General features: G+C 47.1%; 1 protein-coding gene across 2 annotated transcripts in view; it reads right to left on the reverse strand.

Moving 5' to 3' along the window:
• The window catches only part of GALNT10 (polypeptide N-acetylgalactosaminyltransferase 10), a 215,832-nt gene that overhangs the window by 184,301 nt on the left and 8,916 nt on the right, over window positions 1-22,615 (reverse strand). Inside the window, exon 1 of one of the 2 annotated variants that reach the window (XM_043464893.1) lies at window positions 9,561-9,885. The exons of the other annotated variant lie outside the window; for it this stretch is intronic. Within the exon in view, the coding sequence (XP_043320828.1) occupies window positions 9,561-9,662 (102 nt within the window). The 5' untranslated portion in view covers window positions 9,663-9,885. Of the gene's footprint in view, window positions 1-9,560; window positions 9,886-22,615 lie in introns of those variants that run through there. 2 annotated transcript variants of the gene reach the window in all.

Consider the following 22,615-nt stretch of genomic DNA (forward strand, 5'->3'; position numbering starts at 1 on the left):
CTGGGGGTTGGCAGACATGAGAGAAGGGTGGTTCACCATAGTTCCTCTCAGGACCCTTCTGGACCTCACCCTATATACCTCTTCATCTGGCTATTCTTCTGTATCCTTTATAATATACTTTATAATCAACTGGTAAATATAAGTAAACATTTCTCTGAGTTCTGTGAGCTCCTCTAGCAAACTAATTGAATGAGGGGAAGGAGCTGTGGGAACCTCTGATTTATACCCAGACAGCCAGAAGAACAGATGACAACCGGGATTTGTGACTGGCATCTGAAGTGGGGTAGTCTTGTGGGACTGAGTCCTTAACCTGTGGTATCTGACACTAACTCTGGGTAGAAAAGTATCAGAATTGAGTTAAATTTGTAGGACACTCAGTCAGTGCCACTAAAAACTGGAGAACTACTTGATTTTGGACAAAACACATTGGAATGGTAAATGAATGAATACTGTTAGCTGAATGAATAAAGGAATGTATGAACAACATGAAACTTCACTTTGGTCAAAAGTTTCAGCCTTCTCCAGGAACTCAGGCACCACTTCATTTATCAGATTAGCCAACAAATTATAGACAGGACAAATCGAGTTTCTCTCTTTTCTCTGGCCACTGTCTGGGAGCAATGAAGTACTCGAAATACAGATGGACAAAGAAGAAGGAGGCAACTAGGGGCTGAGTCAGATTAATCCCAGATTATAGAAAAGTTAACAGGATAAAAATCATGTATGGATGGGAGGTAGCTTCCAGTTTTGAATTATGTAATTATCCCTTCCTGTCCATTTCTATGGCTAATGCCCTAGCTGCAGCCCTCAGTACCTACAGTAGAGATGGCAAGGTCTTCAACTGCTCTGTCCTTTTTCTACATCCTTGTCCACCTAGACGTCATCCCATCATGATACACGGCTGCCGTGAAAAGACTACCTGCCACCCTACTGCTCAAATGATTCAATGGTCACAACTGCCTTCCAGAATCAAATTCAAAACACCTTAGCCTGATTTTCAAGGCCTTTTACAGACTGATGTTCATGACCCTTTCTCTCACCATTCTTCTTGAAGAATACTAGGCTTTAGTCAATAGATCCCAGGATGGTTCTCACCTCTGAGTCTTGTCTTACACTGTTCCCTTCAAGTGTCATTCTACCATCTTTGTTACAGAGGCTGGGGACATTATTCAAGGCCCAAATCAAATGTGAACTGTTCCAAGGTGCTTTCTGATGCAGAGCCAAAAGGAAGATTTTTCACTTCTTATTCTAAAACACTCTATTTACAACTCTGATGAATCTTAACACATCCTATCTTATGCTCTATTTGGGAGGCAAATTAGCCTAAGGTTAGGTACACAGACTTTGGAGTCAGATAGACTTGGGAGTGAATCTAGGTCTGCCATGTCCTAGCTGTATGAACTAGATAAGTTACTTAACTTTCCTAAGCTTCAGCTTCTTCATCTGAAAAGTGGGGAAAATCTGTATCAGAGGACTGTTCTGAAGACTGAGTGAGAGCATGCCACTAAAATGAAAGGGAAAGAAAGTGAAGTTGCTCAGTTGTGTCCAACTCTTTGCGACCCCATGAACTGTAGCCTACCAGGCTCCTCCATCCATGGAATTTTCCAGGCAAGAGTACTGGAGTGGGTTGCCATTTCCTTCTCCAGGGTATCTTCCCAAACCAGGGATCTTCCCAAACCTGGGTCTCTTCATCTTACATACTAAGCTTTGCTCTTTTTCTTTTTCCTGTTTTGGTGTTTAATTTATAGGTATGCTTGACAAAAGACAAAATCACGCAGATGACGGACCTGATTAGTGATAAACATGACGAAAAAAGCCATGACATTCTCACAACTTCCTCTTGTCACTGGTAGTGGCTAAGCTGTAACCTCCCTGCCAGGCTGAGCCTGAGGATCTGTGTTTAACTAAGACTTTCACACCCACAAAAAAAACAAGCCTGACCACTGCAAACATTAATACCTATTTTCCATGCCCCTAAAGCACATAGCATATAACAATAATTATTATCAGAACACATGTGTTCTAACGCAGGAGACATGGGTTTGATTCCTGATGATTCGGGAAAATCCCACTTGTCACAGGGTAATTAAGCCCCCTGTGCCACAACTACGGAGCCCACGCTCTAAAGCCTTGTGCTCTGTAACAAGAAAAACCACTGCAATGAGAAGCTGATGCACCTCAACTAGAAATTAGCACCCTCCTTGCCACGACTAGAGAAAAGCCAGCCCAGCAACAAAGACCCAGCACAGCCAAAAATAAATAAAATTATTAAAAAGAAAAGAATTGATGTGATATTAAATTAGCTTTCATTTCATGTTGGGGCCACATTAAGGTTCTATAGAAGCATTAGGGTTTACTGAATTTGTTAACTATTCAATGTCTTTCTTATCCCTGGAAACTCCACATACTCCAGACCTTGCTGCTGCTGCTAAGTCGATTCAGTCGTGTCTGACTTAGCAACCCCATGGACTGCAGCCTACCAGACTCCTCCATCCATGGGATTTTCCAGGCAAGAGTACTGGAGTCGGGTGCCATTGCCTTCTCCGGCTCCAGACTTTACTAGATGATAATTTCCCTTATTAGGAAAGCAAAAAGGCACAGTCAAGGACTGGGAGAATATATTCACAAAACATATATCAGATAAAAGACTTGTACAATAGAATATATATATTTTTGAAAACCCTCTTAAAACTCAATAAGACAACTCAATTAAAAATTGGCAAAAGATTTTAATAGACATTTCACAAAACATACAAAATGGTCAAAAAACACATGAAGAAATGTTCTTCACGAAAGCAAGCAAATTACACGTGAGGAAAGTATATTTCATTTCTTCACAACCACGAGAAGAGCTCAAATAAGACCTACCATTCCAGATGCCGTCCAGGATGCTGAGCAACTAGAACTCTCATGCAGTGATGTGGGAATGCAAAATGGGACAACTGCTTTGGAAAACTGTTTGGTAGTTTTTTAACAAATTAAACATACACCTTTTGCTTTTGTAGGTATTTACTCAAGAAAACAAAAATACATATCCACACAAAGACTAGTACACAAATGTTCAAGAGCTAGATTTGGGTGGGGATGGGATGAATGGGGAGATTGGGGTTGACATATATACAGTATTGATATTTTGCACAAAACAGGTAACTAATGAGAACCTACTATACAGCTCAGGGAAAGCTACTCAATGCTCGGTAGTGACCTAAATGGGAAGGAAATCAAAAAAGAGGGGATATATGTATACATGTAGCTGATTCACTTTGCAGTACAGTAGAGACTAATACAACACTATAAAACAACTATACTCTAATAAAAATTAATTAAAAAAAAAACCAAGCCCCTCCCCCCCAAAAAACAAAAGAGCTAAATTTATACTAGTCAAAAGCTAGAAACAATTCAAATGTCTGTCTACAGGTGAATGGACTAAACAAATGACAATGTGCACTGGAATACTACTTAGTAATACAAAGGAACAAGCCATGGATACACACAAGAACATGGATGAATCTCCGTATCATCATGATTAGTAAAAAGGAAAGAAAAAAAAAAAAAAAACCCACCAGGCAAAAGGAACACAAACTGTCTAAGTCCTTCTACATAAATTTCTAGAAAAAGCAGGCTCATCTTGAGAGAAAGAAAGCAGGTCAGTGATTTCATGGAGACAGAGGGAGAGACAGGTTAGAGCCTGTTGGGGGATGATAGAAATGTTTATTATGATTGTGGTGATTATTTCACAGATATATATGTATGTTAAAACTGATCAAGTGATACACTTTTAAAGTGGGCAGTTTACTGTACTTTATACAACAAACTTGTATGAAAAAAGTACTGATACTTAAAACACTTTACTTAAAACAAAGATGACAACAACAACAAAATAAAGCAAGCCAGTCACTCACTGGCCAAGTAAGCAAAGCCTGAATTTGGTCTGAAAGCCGCCCCTGCAAGTGCTGTCTCAGCATAAAGAGAGGCAGGAAGTGAGGCAGACAGGCCTCGGATTGCAGCGGGGAGCACCATAAATGTGGTTTGGATACGACTGGCTTTTTGAGGCTGGCTTCATGGCAAAGTTAATTTATTCAGTGCCCAAGTCCCTGGCAGTCCAATACTTGGAGCCTGAGACAGATGTCAGGTTGCATTCCTGTGGCCTTTCTTCTTTTCCTGCGTGTGTTTCGAAAGAGATATTTGGGTACCCCGATGCCTTCACCCAAAAGCAGTTATAATGGAGATGTCAGCCCTGGCTGGAGGCCTAAAGACACAGATCCGTGGAGGAGAGAAGCGGAGTTTCCACGTGGCTCCAGGCACAAACGTGCAGACCGAGGACAGCACAACCTCAGGGGGCGCCACTCACCGTCAGCTTAAAGCCTGTGGTGCCGGTGGAGGATGCCGGACGGAGAAGGACCGGCCACTGGGAGGCTGGATTCCCTGCTCCAGCTCCACCCTCAGGAAGTAGTCACCCTCCCAGTACCCCCTTCATCAAATGTCATTTTAAGAGAAAAGCCTAAAAGTGAAACGTCAGAATAGGCAAGACAGGAAACTGCACTCCTCACTGTGCATCCACCCTGCCTCAGCCAATTCTAGCCCTCAACTTTACTACCCTGCCCTAGGTCTCTCTGGGTTTAAGAAGCCCCTTAAACTCCAGATGTCCTTGTTTCCCCATCTGCTGGCTGGAGAGATAGTTCTTACCCTTCTCTCCTCATTCAATTCACACCCACCTGTTCCCCAAAGACTGAACTTCATGTAACTCTGAGAATCCTGGAACAGAGGGGTCACACTGACAAGGCATGGCCCAGACCCAGCAGGCACAGATGGCTTTATTTGGCTCACACGATATTTAAAACTTAGGAGAGTCCATCTAAAAAATCTAGAAGTCTGTCTTTTCTTGAAAAACCTGAAGATCTGGCCTCATGGGGCTCACATTCCCAAGCAATCAGCTGGAGCTGAAGAACGAGCCCCCTTCTCACTTGCCCACAGCCTCCACCTGGGAACCCTCCCCTTACGGGGCTCTCTGTGTGGATCTGCGTGCAGTGGATCTGCTCTCCAGTCAGCAAGAAGGGGACCTGGACTTAATCTAGTGCAGACCAGCCCTCAGCCAAGATACTCTGTGACAGGCCCATAAGATGGCCCCAGCCTGGAAAATTTCTCTTGATGAGAAAACTCATTACTTTTAAGGACACTAGCTGGCAGGATTTCACTACTAGAGAGTCCTTCCCGATCCTCAGCGGGAGGACTTTCCCACCCTCGGCCGGGGTTCTGCTTTCTTTCACGCCCTCTCCCTCCATCCCAGCCCCTCAGTTTCTTCTATGAAAACCTGAAAGTCCAGCTTCTTTAGCCCTTCCTCATTTCCTGGTGTCTCCAGGGCTTTCCTCTAAACAGGCTCCACTTTATCTGTCCCACGTGGTGGAGTCTTCCTCCCTGTTCTGTCCTAATGAGCAGGTCGAATGAATTACAAACACAAGTTGCTGCTACACGGCTTCTCTCTAGTGAGCTTTAAAGAGAGGCAGCGTCACCGGGTACTCTAAGCAACAGTAAATATGTCCTCCCCGTTCACTCTCAGCATCCCCACGTGGATAAAAATAGGCGTCAGGCAGGATAATTTGTACTCTCTTACAAATCACTTCTGAAAAGGAAAAATGAAACCTCAGGGATTTCCTATGTTTTAAAAAAATTACACACATCTTGGAGTGAAAGTAATTGTTTCAAATTTTAAAAATAAGTAGCCCATATTCTGAGGTAGGTACTTTTTATGGAAAGAAAATAAAAACATGCCAAGTTTTCTTAGTTTAGATCTAAGGCAAGAATAGGGACAAAAGACAAAAATTCCCTCTCGGGTGCTTCCCGTGGCTTTCCTGAAGATCAGCATTTTGGGAGTGAAAAACGTACTGGACCTACTTCAGCTTACAGAAATTGTGTGTGTGAGAGAGAGAGAGAGAGACTGAGAGACAAGGGAGGGTTGGGGTGGGGACTGAATCTTGCCGAAGTCACTGACTATCTGTCTCTGGATCTCACTTTTCTGTTTTGCAAAATGCAAAAAAACCCGATCGCTAGGAGGACCTCAAACTTGCATCAGAAGCACTTGGGTGTGTGCTTTGTTAAGCATGCAGATTCCTGGCACTCCCACAGAAATTCCACATCTGGGCTGGGGTGGGTCAGGAAGACGGAGCCTGACAAGTGGTCAGGGGATCCCGTTCCTCCAGATTTCTCATCCAATGGTCACATTCTAAGTCGACTCTTGACTCCATCATTTGGCACGCACTCTGGCAGGAGGCACACCGGGGGCCGGGGTCACCGAGTCACACATGCACAGCTCTCAAGGGACTCACGCCCTGGGAGGAGGGGGTAGGCAAGGGGAAAGGAAACTGTCAAGGAAAGGGACGACTGTCCTGGGATACAGATGGGGCCACGACATCTACCAGCTCAGGGTGCCAGGGGAACCTACCCAGACTGAGGAGGACAGGGAGGTCAGGGAGGTCTGCTGGGGGAAGTGACATCTCAGCAAAGACCTGAAGCATGTGGAGGACCTGCTAGAGGCATTTCCAACCAGTAGCATGTCCAAGGCCTGGGGGCTAGGTGGGGAACGTGTGTCTGGGAACTGGGTGGGCTATGCTGGACCCCAGGGAGCCGGCAGAGGGACAGCAGGAGATGGTGACTGGAGAAGCTGACAGAGCCAGGGGATGCAGGGCCTGGGCCGCCACACCAAGAACTGGGGATTTTATCCTGAAGGCTGTGGGAAGCCGTGGGAGCGCTCAGAGCAGGGTTAGGGACAGGACCTGATTTGAATGTCGTCAGAAAGATCACTCTGGCTGCTGTGTGTAGAATACAGTGCAGGAAGAGGAGGCTGCAATAAACAAGGCTTTGCTGGTGACTGGGAAGTCTCGGTGCCAGAAGTGGCCAGAGCAGTGACTGTCAGAAAGGTCAGGGACCAGGACTCTCAGGAAAATCCCAGACTTTGGCTTCTTATCCCACGTCCCACCAGTATGATCACTCTTGCCTGTAGGAGAAACTTAGGGCTGGGAGAGCAGGACCCTCTCTACACACCCGCCTGCCTTATTCTGCCTGGGCTGCTTGTTTCTCTCAGGCTCAGAAAACTGCCAGTTGGACTTGAGGCATCAAGAGGCAAAAGCCAGAAAGTTCTAGAAATGGCTCAGAAGAGAATCATCCCTGATGCAAATATAAATACAATCTCAGTAATCATTTATTTGTGGCCTGCACTCTACAGTTTACAAGCTTCCGTTCACCACACCTTTTTGGAGGCTCCCGGTGCTCCAGGAAAAAAAGCACTCCCACTTTAGAAGGGTGTAAACCGAGACCCAGGGGACTGGAACAACTGGTACAAGGTCAACGAGAGAGCTGGAAACAGCGGAGGCTAGGAATTCATCCCATGGCTCTTTACTGCTATTGATCCCTGAGCCCACGGGGACTGTAATTAATTAAAATGTCTCTCTTCAGCGCTGGAGACAGCGAACTGGAGAATTCAATGAAAACGATTTGCCCAGGGTGGAAGTGTTTCATCGTGAAGTCCTGGGAGGGCTTTTGAAATCAGAGAAGGGACCTACAAGGTGGGGAGGGAGAAGATACCCAGAGCCTGCTAGGAAACATTGGCTGAAAACGCCCGTTCCAAGAGGGCTGAATGTGCAGCCAGTGCACAGCCGAGGCCCTGCTCTGCTTGTGGGAGGTGGGACCGCCTTGCTCCTGATCAAACAGGAGGGCCAGGCCAGGACAGGGAAGGGAGGTGGCAGAAGGAGCAGAGGAGACAAAGCCCGTGGCATGCTTCCCTTTCTTCCAGCCTCACCCCCAACATTTCTATCCAGCGTAAAACAGGTAAATTAAAACTGGGCAGTTTATTAGTAGAAAGGAAAACAGGCTCCAGAGGCTAACCATCACCAAAAAGTTAACAGCTGTTTTTGAGCCCTTACAAAGGGCCAGGCACAGCCCTCCTGACTGCACGGTCTCACGATGACCTTCAGCATGTCTATGACAGTGGTAACTATTTCCATTTCACAGGGGAAAAAACTGAGGCTCAAAAAGATCAACCAACTTACCTGAGGTTTCACACAACCATAACAAATGACAGAGCCAAAATTAAAATCCAGGCACTTATGCCTGCTGAGCTGTGATTTGCTAGAGGAAGAGGTGATATTGGAGGGAGAGGCCCCCTAACCAGATCTGTTTTGATGCGGGGGTGGGGGGGAAGGAAGGAGGGATGCACTGACTGTGGAACTAACTGTGGGAACTTTCACTGATTTTATTTATTTAGAAGGCAAGTTGGAACTCTCTCCATCTCCTACCGGCTTTGCTGGCATGAGAAAGGAGGGGGACAGACATGCCAATAGACAAGGCTGGGGTGCGGAAACGTTAAGGAGCACAGACACCAACCCCAAGGGGAGAGGCGGCAGGCCCTCCACCCCCACTGCCCCTGCCCCTGCCACACACCCTGTGAGCAGGAAGGCTGGTGAAAGCCTCGTTTTCCTCAGGGCTCACAGAATATACAAACCGTGGGCTCCATCAGATCACTGGGATGCAGAGCCACTGCGGTTCACAAAGGTTGGGAAGGAGAGGAGTGAGAGCAGGGAGGTCTGACAGACCAGTAGGTGGGGAAAGTGACCCAGTGAGAGCAGGAAGAGGGAGGAAATGGGGTTGCTCAGCCTCCAGGAGGCCTGGGCATGATCTAGTCCTCATCCTAGGTGCTCCATGGCTGCTGGAGTGGCTTTTAAGGGCAAACTGCCCAACAGGGCTCTGAGTGCATGGGAAAGAAACTGGGACAGGAGGTAAAACTTATAACTAAAGCCTCACCACCTGGTGCTGGACAGAGGAAAGAATTTCTCATCCATGAGGACAGGAGAGGGGAATTTTTCTCTTTCAGAGGTCAACAAAATTTAGAAAGGAAAAATCTGCCAGGGTCCACTCACAAGTGAAAATGAGTAGCCTGGACATGAACATGAAAATATAAATGTAGCTGCCAACAGGCAGGTCTTCTAATGTAAGTATCATGTAGTTATCCAACCTACCTGGGACCCAATTTTAAATAAGTAAGTGATGATGGACTAAAAGAGAACCCAAACTCCACTAAGGGATGCCAGTTCTATGTTTTTTGAAAGGGTGGTAGGTTTTCAGTGAGTAAAGTCTAAGCCAGGAATTTACATTTTAGTATCATAAACTTAAAATTTTCAAGTTAACAGCATTTTTTTTACCGTGAAGTTAACCAGTGAGGACAAATGAGGTTTGGATCAATACAAATAATTTGACCTCAGGAGTTAAGAGGCAACAGCTTGCAGCTTACACCTGCCTCAAAGAACCGTTTCTCTGTTTCACTTTAGTTTCCCAATGTTGAGAAAACTTTTCTGATGTAATGGATAGTAGATGACTTTTTTTTTTTTTTTTTAACACAACCTGCCCTACAATGTCAGGATTCTCTTCAATTAAACAGATGTTGGAAGAATAAGCTGGTAACCTTGTACATGAAAAAAGGTAGTATAAAACACAAATGAGTGGGTTTTTTTTTTTTTCCCCGTATTATTACAGCTTTAAAAACAATCAAGACAATTTGAAACAATGTTTACCGAATGCCTGAAGCACCCAGGTGGACTTCCACAGTTTGCAAAGCGCTGGCTGGAGATGATCTCTGAAGGTGGTCCCAGCTCCGGCCCATGCGTCCTCATCATTACATCCTAAACAGAAAGGCCTGAAAACACTAGTGGCAGAAGCAGGCCTGAGACCAAGGGGCTATCCACCAAGTGTTCCCTGTTTTCCTATTTCAGAGGAAAAAGTGAAGAGGGAAAGGAGAGAGAGTAACCATTACTGCCACACACTGTACTTCTCAGATAAATCTGTATCTACCTAGAGCTAGAAAAACCCCCAGCTGAAAAAAAGAAAGGAATTCAAAGCAAAGGGGGCCTTGCTCGGAACTCCGCCAGCTGCGAGGCTTAGTCCTCATAACTGAGTAGCTTCTGGTAAAGATAACACCAGATCCCCCCAAACAAGCAATTCAGATGGTTTAGGGAGCAGCGAATATACCTGCAGCAGCCATGTGTAAAGACGGCAGATCTACATAATGCATGCCACGGCACGCTCATTCATTTTTAACCGTGACATTATTCTTCTGCTGTCTATCTTAGGGAAAAGAAAAATCACTTGCCTATCCTGTATTTGGAAGAATGAAAGCACTGGGGTGATGAAGAGAACGAAGAAAAGGGAGAGGTGGTGACCTCCACGTCCCTGGAGCTATTCAAGCAAAGACCAGACGACTACCTTTGAAGGCTGCTTCGGAGAGGACGCCTCCCCGGGGTGAGACATCCTACTGAGAGATTCCTAAGGTTCCCTTCTGACTCAAACTCTGTTTCTACAAATAAAAGCAACCCTTGAAAAATATATTTTTTAAAATCACACAAGTTACACATGTACACGATCCTATTTCAGCACCAACAAGAGTATAACGGCATTTATCACGAATTTTTCCCACATACATTTCCTCAGGTAATCATGGCCACAGCCCTGAGACACAGCAACTGCTGTCATTATCCCCGTTTCAGAGACGGGACGAGGGCTCCAAGCTTAGGTAATTGCTCTTTGGTCAGACAGCTGGGGAGCAGAAATCGCTGACAGCCCCAGGCTCCTGGCTGACATTTTCACTTCCTCCTCCTCCTCCTCCTCTCCCCTCAGCCTCTCCCCCTTTCATCTCACCGTCAGTACAATTTAACAAGGAGAAAATGGAGGAGAGACACTGAGGAGACTCCAGACACCTGGCCCATCACTTTGTGCTACCAGATGACTCAGAGACTCACTCAGAGCCTCAGGGGGGTGATGGACACTGAGATGTGCAGTAATCTTTCTAAAAATTGGTTTATGCACATCCAAATTTTAAAAAGAAAAAAATTAGCCTTTTTTTAAGTTTACAAAAAAGGAAGCACTTTAGTCCAAAGTGAGAAAATGAAAAGAGGAAGACTTTTTTTTCAAAGTTAGGTTCTGCTGTTCCCACGGGGCGGGGTGGGTGGGGGGGTGTTGCGTGAGCGCACACTGCTTCTGAGATCACAGTGAATGAAACATTCGGATGAATTCCATAACAAACTGGCACAGAAGACAAACGTCAAATCATTAAAGAAGGAAAAAAAAAAAAAGGTTAATTCTAAAAGATAAGTCCCGTAGGTTCAGAATCAGGTTTTGATTTTCAAAAGGAGATCCACCTGGTTCTTGATTTTGTTTGGAAGCTGTTTTGATCCTCAGAATTAAGACTGAAACTGATTTTTCTCCAGAATGTTTTAGCAAAGGGGTGTGGGTGGTAGGGGGAGTGACTTCTATCAAACAGCCTTTCTGTATTGCAGGTACTTAAAGTACCCACAATTCCTCCAGACTTGTTTGGAAGAAAATGAAGAGTCCCAACGGCTAGCACCTGAGTTATATGGGTTTCAAAACACCCTCTCCACCTTCTTGCTGATGGAGAACCCTGGAGAGGAGAGGTTGCCAAGCTCGTCTAGTAAGAGTCCCTTGGAGCCCAGAAAGGTTTAGTAATTGGCTCAAGGGCACATAGCACAGACTTTTATCCTGACCTAGATCCAATACAGTGCTCCTTGCTTCTCAACAGGGAAAGCACTTCCCAAGAAAGTTGCCAACTCTATTTTAGCCTCTAAACCCAGCTCCGCCACCCCTTGGCCCTCCTCCGACACAGAGGAGTCAGTGGGCAGGTTTTCCTCTTGAAGCATTCACTTTATCCTGGAAATAAAGCGGAAATTGGAAACAGTCACTTAAGCCCTGCTGGCATGTTTAGCCCGGATAAGTTGCTTTCCATTCAAATTCATGGTCCCTGCACAAGAGGGCGTGGCTGTAGCTACCACTTGCGTTTCTCATCTCAACCCTTTATAACAAACTAATGGGAAGAACTTGAGGACAGCACAGCTGCCTATCTGAGCTGATAATGAGAGCAGTGATAGCTAATACTGACCCCATGCCAGGCACTGAGTGGAGAACATTAAATAGTTTTATACGCATATTACAGATGAGGTAACTGAGACACAGGAAGGTTAAAGTCCCTTGCTTAAGGCTCTAAAGCTATAAAATAAGGGAGCTGGAATTTAAGCCTACAGCGCCTGTGGTCTTAACCCCCTGCCATTTACAGCTGCATGATCTTACAGAAGTCATTTAATCTCTCTAAATTTACCCTTGTCATCTGTAAAATGGGAATAATATCAATAACACTGTAAGAATGTTCAAAGCAATAAATGAGGTACTCAGCATCAGGAATGCCTCGTTTCACAGTTCCAAGGAATGCTATTCACACATGGAGATGTGCTATATGGCAGTCCTGCTTGGCCCAGAGCCCATCACGGTGAAAATACCAAATGCTACCATCAGTATTCTCTGTAATGGACAATGGTGCTGACCGTCAGGGTCAAGAACCAAGGGAATTACTGTTCACCCTGAAGGCCCAGGCCTGGTGTCACCTGCTATAAAGGGCCCTGCTTTGCTATCAATTCTGACTTCGTTTGCCATGGATATCCTGGTTCTTATGACCAGTTTCAGAGCACATCTTACTTCCCTAAACAGATGAAAACATCCAGAGGAGAGAATGATCCATGCCTTGGATCCCTTCAACCACCTACAATGCCAAGCACCCAGTAGGGCCTTCACGAACTGTACAATAGTTTTCTTTCATGCTCCCCTCAAAAGGCGGGGGCTAATTCTCCTCTCTTTGCAAGTAGGCTGAACTTACTGACTCATTCTCACTAAGAGAATAAAGCGTCAGTGACAACGCGTGACTTCAGAGACTAAGTCATAGAAGGTTCGTGGCTTCCAGATTGCTCTCTCTCTCTCAGAACACCTGCTCTGGGAAAAGCAAGCTTCTATGCAGTGAGTACACCCAAGCTTCCTTATGGAGAGGTACAGGCGGGGAGGAGCTGAGGCCTCCCAACAACAGCCAGGTGAATGAGCCACCTCAGAAGCACACTTCTCAATCCCGGTCAAGACTTCACGGGATTGCAGCCCCAGCTATCGTCTTGACTGCAAACTGGTGAGCCAGAACCACTCGGCTAAGCCCAAACTCCTGAACCCCAGAGGCCGTGAGGTAATCAGCGTTGTGTTAAGCCACCACACTTTGGGATAATTTGTTATACGGTAATATGAAATCAAAACAGGCACCACATGGTGAGTTCAACACAGGCAGACAGCAGGAAATTCACAGTTTTAGGGGAGAAGGAGTAATCCTCATACTTGGATGAGAGCTTCACTGTTACTAAACTAAAAGAAAAATCAGATAGGAGACCCAGGTTTCATGCTTTCAGGCTTTTGCTCAGTAGTCTCCACGTGGAAGTCGAGGGGGAGGTGAGAGGAAGGTGTGGACAACTCAAGGGAAGGCGGGCTGACGGGCTGAGCACTCTAGTCCCTCAGGCTGACCGGTGAGAGCTCCGGCTCCCTTCCTACCTGGTCCCTCCTCAGCCCCAGTACACAGTCCAGCTACAAAGCCTCCTCAAAGTTCCCTAAAGGGATCAAGCCCCACTCCTGCCCTCTGGCCTTCACACTTGGGGGGAGGGGGTCCTCCACCTAGCATCCTTTTGCCCTTATGTTCATTAATTTCTATTCAGCACATTTTAAAAAACGTTTTGTTTTGTTGTCAAACACTTTCAAATTTACAGAGAAGAAATGCACAGTGAATCTTTCATCCATGTTTGCTGTCAATATTTCCCACATTCTTCTTACCTTTCTTTCCCCCTCTCCCTATCTATCCATAATTTTTTTCTGAAACATCTGAGAGAAAGTTGAAGACATAAGAATCCTTGATTCCAAGATTCTTTGGTGTGTATTTACTACGACTAATGACATCAAAAGCAGGACATTTAACACTGACAGAACATTATTGTCTACAATCAATATCCAAATTTTGCCAATTGTTCTAAATAATGCCCTTTATGCTATTTTTTTTCTAGTTCAGGATTCAATCCAGGATTGCTTGTTCATCTTCTCACTGATCACATATGTCACATCAGGCACTGTGTGAACGTACAGGGGATGAAATAATGAGGGAGAAAACACACAGCCACTGTCCTCAGGGTGCTAATGGTGTAGTCAGTCAGTTCAGTCGCTCAGTCGTGTCCGACTCTTTGCGACCCCATGGACTGCAGCGCACCATGCCTCCCTGTCCATCACCGACTCCCAGAGTTTACTCAAACTCATGTCCAAGATTGTAATAGTAGTAGGGAGATGGTGGATGTAGATGGTGTGGTAGGGAGACGTATTAATTAATCACTAATCACTAATTATTATTTTCATCATCACAAACTACAACCCTTTAAAGAAAAAAAGTTTTGAGTAGAGTGCGAGTTGGTGGGTGTGCAGGTGAGTGGTGGGGGTTTTGGATCAGAAAGCTCCCCTGAGGTTGGGACATGTGAAGCTGAGACATCACAGGTGGGGCAGTGTTAACCAAGCCGTTTGTGCGTGTGCGCGTGTGTGTGTGTGTGTGTGTGTGTGTGTGTGTGTGTGGTGGGGTAGTTTAACCGGAAGACATGCAGTGAGAACGACGTGTGGAAAAGGCTCTATGCAGGAGAATGTGTGGCTTGTTCAAGGTCAGTAGAATGGAGGGCGGAGGTGGCAGTGTGGAGGGTGGCCCAGAATCTGTATCTCAGAACAACAGGAAGCCACTGATGGGTCCCGGGAGAGCCAGTAGCACAATTCACATTTCCAAAAGACCACTCTGGCTGCTATGTGGAGAAAGGTAATGAAAATAATATGGGTCAACAATCCCTTAGCTTCGATTTCAGAATCCAAAAGCTTTTTTTGTAACTCGTTTAATGACAAAACCTGACCTGAATGGACATGAGGCTATTTAATAAGCTTCATTTATTCACTTAGTGTGAATATTCTTACATTTTTGCCTCGGCGGGGGGTGGGGGGGGGCGTCCTGATTATAAGGAGCAACCAGAGACCCTGCTGGGGCTAGTACAGAATCCAGTGTGTGCACTGTATTAACTGTCCCAATTCAGAAAGATTCTTGTGCCACTGGTCAATTTCTTGCCTCTTGACTTCAAATCTACCTTCTTTGACAGCTGCGCAAAAAAGGATCTGGGCCCTTAAAAAAACATTTTTCCCTTGCAGATAACATGTTAACAGCGATCAGCAGATGCTAGAGAGATGTTGAGTAGATGCTAGAGAGACACACAAGAGGAAGGCTTTTTTGTTTTTGTTTTCATCCTGGTTTTGGTGTATTTGCAAGGCAGGCCACGGGACAGATGATCTGCCCAGGCTCTGGGAGCAAGCACACGTTCTGTGTCATCCAGCTTCAGTGACCAGCAGCTTCCCCTTAACACCTACTCCCTTGGGCAGTTTGGTAGCTGAATGTGCTCCATGAGACACCTCTCCAAGAACAGCTTACCCCACAGTGAACTGCTTACCCCACCACCAACAGCCTCCTCCAGCAAGGTTCGCTGGTGTGGCACCAGAGCTACTTCTCTGCTGTTCAGTAAGCACACCTGTTCCCTCCAAAACAAAACCAAGATCTCAGCAAGGGGGGAAAGGTGGGTGAGGGAAGGTGAGGATCTCCCCTGAGCGCTCCATCTCAGCCCAGGAGGGAGCTCTTCCTTAGGAATTCTATCTCTGCCAAGGGTACAGAATGCTCCTATACCTGCTACTCCCACATTCTCCAGAACATATTTAGAGCTCTCTTTACTTCGCAGTGGCCTATCCTTCACTACTCCAATCTCCTGTCTCAGTGAACAGTTCTTTATACTCAAGTTCCATGTGCAGATCACCAGGTGGTTTCTCTCTCCTCTCATTGGACCTTGGCTAACATAATTGGGGTTAGGCTAAGAAATTCTGGACCTGACATAATAACAGCATCTATGTACCACTTTTTATATGCCAGGCACTGTTTCAAGTGCTTTGTGTATATGAATTAATTTAATCCTGATTTACATAAAAATTTTAACAGAGGAAAAACAAAGAGATTCAATAACTTTCCCCAAGTCTCAAAGGTAGGAAAGCACAGAGTTGGGATTCAAACCCAGGTAAATCTGTGACCTCATAATTCTGCAGGTGAAGTGGGGAGGGAGTGAGGTTAAGAGGGGACAGCACACAGATCAGCTCAAAGGCCACTGTGCATCCTCTCCCCACCCAGCCCCGGAACCACCTGCCCAGCTCCTGGGGTACAGAGCAGAGACCCTTCCTCCTGCAATTTCAGGTGTTTGGCACAGAGTCAGCCTGGGCATATTCCAGGATTCAGTCAGAATCTGCTAGCTCATGACATGTTGGATGAAGTAGAACTACAGGCCCCAAAGCCAGCGAACCACAGACTGAGTCTTCTGGGCCTCGTCCCAGGCTTGGAGCGCTCTGACCCTGCAGTGCTATCCTGGGAGTGCCCTGTCCCACCTGGCCTCACGTGCAGACATCTGACAATGGCTGACATAAATGACTTCTAGGTCTTTTTCAACTCTAGATCTCCAGGACCCATCAGAGAGTAAATCTGATTACCTGATTTCTCTGCCTAATACCTTTCACATCTCTGGGAACCACTGTTTAGAATCCAGCCTATGGACCTGGCCCCACCAGCATCCCAGCCTCTTCCAGGCCCATTCCTGGCTTTATTTTCAGAGGCCAACAACACTGAACTCAGGAGACCCTGTACACACCACGTGGTTTTCCCCACTCCAGGCTTCCGGCTGTGCTTCCCCTCTGCTGGGAACCCCTGTGCTCCTCACCCCTCCCCAGCCCTGTTCTGCTGTCAAAGACTTAGATCATGAGTCCCTCCTGCAGGAAGTCTTCCTTGTTCCACCCCCCTGCCTATCCGGGTTAACTGGCTCTCCTGTGAGCTCACACAGAACCCTGCACCTGTGCGACCACAGGGCGATCCCACTGGATCCCGAGAGATGCAGCTGGCATAGTGGTGAAAGTTCAGGACCCTGCAGGCCGGCCGCCGCTCCGTCAGTGACCAGCTGTAGACTGGGGGGCAACATTTCATGTCCTTGGTGCTGAGTGACCTCATCTATAAAATGGGGATGTTTATAGTGTGCTGGCCATTGAGTTGCTGTGAAGATTAAGAACAATCATGTATGTAAAATGCTTAGGACTGTGTCTTACCAAAGCAGCCTGCAGAGGAGTCATCTTCATGAGTGTCTGAAGCTCGGGGGCTGTGAGTCAGGCATCTTGGTGGTCTCGCTTCCTGGCACAGTGGCTGGCCCACAGCAGGGTGTAGCAGATGAATGAATGGACTCATTCTCCCTCCACTCCCATAGACTTCCACCTGGTGCTCTGGGCTCCGGTGCTTTCTGCATTGCCACATTCACCTTTCCGAGGCACACCTTGGATCCGGTCAAGGTGATCTGTGAAAACTCTGTCCCCAGCTTCCCCATGTCCTGAGGTCGGGCCTCCCAGGCAGAGCCCCTGTGACCCAGCCGTCACTCCTTGCAGTTACTCTCTACTGAGCATCCAAAGGTTCAGTGACTCTGCCACCTGACAGACTTCAATTCCTACATGGCGCTTTCACCAAATTCCTAACCTTCTTCACTGCTGCTGCTGCTAAGCTGCTTCAGTCGTGTCCGACTCTGTGCGACCCCATAGACAGCAGCCCACCAGACTCCGCCGTCCCAGGGCCACCCTAAAAGTCACCTCCTTTCAGAAAGCCTTCCTGAGCTCCTCCTGGCGCCACACAGTGCCTGGCTGACCCCTCCTGCCCACCGTATTTAGGCTGCTCTGCCTTGGGTACCACAGCACTGTGAACCTGTGTTCCCTACAGACCAGGAGCTCTCTGAAGGAAGGGGCTGTTTTCTGTACCTATCACATAGTAATAACTGCCCCCACTCACCCCCCAGATCAATAGAATGGGGGCCCAGAAACAAAAATAAATTGTTGAAACCAGGGTAGTTGGAACTCAAAAAAAAAGAAAGACAATACGGTTAAGTAAAAGGCAGAATGTAACACACGTTTACTTATTGGTATTCAAGGCTAATGGCTAAGTGGGTTTTCTTTTTTCCTTTAAAAAAAAAAAAAACGAAAATGCTGATCTCTTGACAAGGAGAATGACTTTAGCTAAAGAATACATATGTACAGGGTAATAAGCTAATCCTCCATAGGAAGTAAGGATTTTCCCCATAAACTAAAGAGGAGTTGAAGTAGTTGGAAGAGATTAGGACAATCATCTCTGCCTTCGCTAACAGTGTTTTGTCCATCTTCACACCAACACACTCATGACACACAGAAAACAATCCGATGAGAAAATGGTCCTCCCAGGGCTGCCATAAAGAATTCCCTCAAACTATGTGGCTTAAAAAAAAAACTGTCTCTGTCAGTCAGTATGAGGCTACAAATTCAAAAGTAAGGTGTTGGCAAGGCCACGCTCCCTCCAAAGCCTCCAGGGGAGGGTGAGCCTCTGCCTCATCCGCGGCTGGCAGCTCCAGGCCTCCTTGGCTTAGGGCAGCACAGCTCCCATCTCTGCCCCCGACTCCATACGGCGTCTTCCCTCTCTGTGTCTCTTCTCACAGCAGGACTCCAGTCAGTTACACAAGATAGTCACACTAGACCATGCTGCTCCAGCATGTCCTCATCTTAATCAAATATATCTGCAATGACCCTATTTCCAAGCAGGTCACATACTGAGGGTCTGGGGGTTGGAGTTTCAACATGTCTTTGGTGGGGGACAAGATTCAACCCATAGGAGTCCATTCATCCATTTAATGGGAGATGGGGGTCCTTGGAAAAAGACCTGCCCAAGGTCACACAGCAGTTGAAGGCATTTCCTCTACTAGGAAGAGAACAGAACAGGGGTCAGCAAACCTGGGCCTGCCAACCAGTCCGCTGTCTGATTTTGCAAATAAAGTTTTATTGGTATGTCCATTCATTTATATATTGTCTTCAGCTGCTTTCACACTAAAATGACAGGGCTGGGAAGATGTGGCAGAGACCGTAAGGCCTGTAAAGCCTAAAATATTCTCTGGACTGCAAGAATACATAAAATACGTTGGCCACGTTTGGGGGTGGAACGTCTAGACAGGAGGAGGCCCAGGCCCACATGGCAGCTCTCTGGGACCCGTTCTTTCCAGTGCAAGCCCTCTCAGCTGTCCTGCTGGGAAAGCTCATTCAGTATAACTTCCCTCTGCCTAGAGAAATGGCAAAAGAGCACGACAACATCCGTGCCGGTAAAGTTGTATAAATTAAATTCTATATGCATTTCCAAGAGACAGAGATTAATTCTAACAGGAAGGTCAGAGAAGACTTTCTGGGAAAGGAAAGATTTGAGAGAAGCCTGCAAAGATGGGCAGTGGACACTCGAGAAATCCTCTAGGCCACCCTGAGCTGCAATAGATTATCTAGGACTCTGCTCAGCTAAAGGAAGTGAGCTCCCATCACTGGAGGTGTTCAAGCCAATGACGGCTGACCATTCGGCAGGGATGCAGTTGAGAGAGATGGAGCAGATGAAAAACAGTCCCCCTTAGGATCGTGGATTCCACAGTGGTAGGCAGATGGCTTCTGCAGTCTCATCTCTCATCATATTTGCTCAGAGAGCCACACACGGCAGAGGGGGGACAGCTGGGGAGCGGGCAGGGGAAGAGGAAGAGAGACATACAGAGAGAAGAGAGGGCTGAGAATCAGAGGGGCTGAAAGAGGTGCATCACACCCAAAGTCAAAGAGAGCTCCCTCAATCACAAAGGGATGAAACCCACACCCGGGTTTGTGGTTCCCTTATCTGCTACAGAGAAAAGAGAGAGAGAGAGCAAAAGCCCGACAATTAGGGTGAAAACAATCAAATGTCCCTTTAATATCTCTCTTGGCACCTGGCAGCCTTTTTAATGTGCCCTATTGTTTCCTGGCAGGGCTCCACCGCCTCTCCCACTGCCAGGGGAGGGGAAGAGCAGTGGCCCAGCCAGGATCCAGGCTGGGGACAGGGAGGTCAGGGGAGGTGCACCCCAGATGTGTGGGGCTGACTCTGGCCTTCCCAGTGGGAAAGCTAACCCAGCAGATGGCAAAACCTGGCAACGGCCCAAAGGGAGGGGTGCAGGAAGAGTTCCAGGTCTGAAAGCTGACAAGGCTCTTGTACCTGTCCTCGGCTCACGTGCCAGGAAGCTATTATCCCCACTTTACAGGTGAGGAAATCAGGGCGAAGACAGGTCAAATGACTTGCCACGGGCGTCAATGAAACAGGGTAATTAAGAGGCAGTTAAGCAAGGTTTGAGAGTCGGAAGTGTGAGTCCGGGTCCTACCACGCGTTTCCTCTGCAGACCTGAGAAGTTACTCATGCTTCCTGCGCCCCTGTTTTGCCATCTGCAAAATGAGCGCAGTACGAGCACTCAGCGGCTTCCCAGGTGGCACAGTGGTAAAGAACCCACCTGACCGAACAAGAAGAGCACTCAGTACAGGGGGGAGAGAAGACGGGCACAGCGCACAGCGGGCAGCGAGACTGCAATGATCAGTGGGGGTCAGCACTACCGCTGAGGAGCCAGGGCAGAGAGACACGGAACTCTTGGCCCAGGACTGGCCTCTACCTCCACCCTCCACCGCCCTACCAGCAGCCACCTAGAACCACCAAGGGAAGGTTCCTGAAAGGGGCCAGGGCAGGGTCGGTGGGGAGGGGAGAGGATTGGCCGGAGCTGCAGCTACCTCTGTGGTAAAGACCCCTTTACTCAGAGACCCGGGTGGCTGCATTCAGTGAACCGCCCTCACACAGGCTCTCTTTTCCAGAAAAGCTCCTGGATGCCTTTGAGGGCCCCCCTCCCAAAGGCTGTTTCTGCTGGGAAAAGTGTCTTTCCTCTCATTTCACAGACTCCTAAAACACCCCCTATAACAGGAATGTACATACTGGGGTTCCCTAACATGCCAAGAAACACAGGCAGAAAACACAGTAGACTCTGTTCACATTAGTTCTAATGAACCAACGGCGGCCCCTGACACAGCGGGAATGAACTATGTTAGACTGGGTGGACCTCAAATTCAGAACCTCTAGAGAGACAGAGAGGCAAGGCAAGTGGTTCCTAGGCTCACACAGAGCAGGAGTCATTCAGATAGAAACTTAACTGAGTCTGTTCAAGAGCCTAAGGCTTATATTTTACATTTCCAAGTAACCACGTTTTCACTCCCCTGGAAAGTGCATTAGGCTTACACTCAGAAAGACCAACCTCAGCTTACTTGCTCATTTATGCTCTTTGAACTGCAGTTGTCACATCTGTCAAGTGGGGACCATAAACTCCATCCTGCCTCTGCCATGAGACAGAGAACAAACTGAACACAAGTTTTATAAAGCAGGGCGCCCAAACTCAAGTGTCCCCAGAGACCAGTGCAGTTACATGAAAAGGTGAAGAAGCCAGGTTTGAGATCACAAAGTGTGGTGGGGGTGGCGGTCAACTCAAGAGCTGGAGCCTGTCTAGAGGGGCAGCTGCTTCCCAGATGTAGCCACTTTTTGTGATGCTAGACTCTTCCGTTCTTTCCCAAGAGCACGAAAAGAAAATTGTTAAAAATGTGAAGTATTTCAATGTTTTAGGTACTGACAACTTACTAACATTTAAAAATAGAGACACCCAACCATCCATGGGCCAGCATTGGGTGAACCACACAAAACACACCTTTAGGCTACATGTGGCCCACAGGCCACCAGTTTGCAAACTCCAATAAAGCACCGTGTAAAATTTTTTTTTTTTTTTTTTTTAAGTAATATAGTACAAAGGTGAAATAAAGTCATAAAAGAAATTCTCTGAAGGAGACAGCCATTAAGGTTTATTACCAATAGAACAACTAGGAATTGAAACTATAGCCCCTGGTGTCCCAAAAACACAAAAGACACTAACTTTTCACTAAAGTTAGGTGCCAAATTTAGAAACTGGTTATTTCACAAATAGACGTGCATACATGTACACATTTTAACTGTCAGCAGCGGACTCTGATCAATACTCAGGAGGAGACATGCAAAAATTACAGTTTTCAGTTGAGCACATACAATGTGCTTCAGCAGCAAGAAGTAATTTTCATGCACACTCCGCCACCAGATGTTTCCAACCTATTGCCTTTAAGAAACCCCTTCCTCCAAAGCCCCGCCAGGCCCCTCTGCTCCACAGCTCTGGCCTCTCCTCCTCCAGGAGGTGGACCAGCCCAAACACACAACCCTGGTTAACTAGGCTTTGGGGGAAGCTGCCCAGGAGTGAGGCTCCCAGGTGGCTGTGGGACCTGCTGCAACGCTGCACGGAGGCATCCGGCTCACGGAAGAGCATTCCAGAGCCAACACATGACCCAAGAACCAGGCTCGTGGGGCTCACGATAACCTCCCTCTGCGGCCTCCTCCTGTCTGGAGAAGAGGATGGAGTCACCCAGGGTCAGAGGTACACTGGGTGGCGAGGCAGCAGGAAGAAGCCTCAGGCTGTGCGCTCTGCTCCGCTCCGGGGAGACACCTGGGCTGGAATCCTGTTTCCATCACTTCCCAGCTCTGCGGCCCTGGATGTGTCAGGGAACCTCTCTGTTCATATTCTCATCTTTAACGTAATTTAATCATCACCATGACATGAGGAAGCAGTGCTGGTTGTGCTCATTTTAGGAGCAAGGGGAGCTGGGCCTGGGAATCAGGGGGCTGGTTCACAATTGCATGCTCTCTCCAGATCAAGGGAGAGGCCCTGAGGGTCTCCATGATGTGATCCCTCCCCAGGAAGGCCCTGAGTTTAGT

Source organism: Cervus canadensis, chromosome 4, assembly GCF_019320065.1.
Source record: "Cervus canadensis isolate Bull #8, Minnesota chromosome 4, ASM1932006v1, whole genome shotgun sequence".
Taxonomy (NCBI): domain Eukaryota; kingdom Metazoa; phylum Chordata; class Mammalia; order Artiodactyla; family Cervidae; genus Cervus; species Cervus canadensis.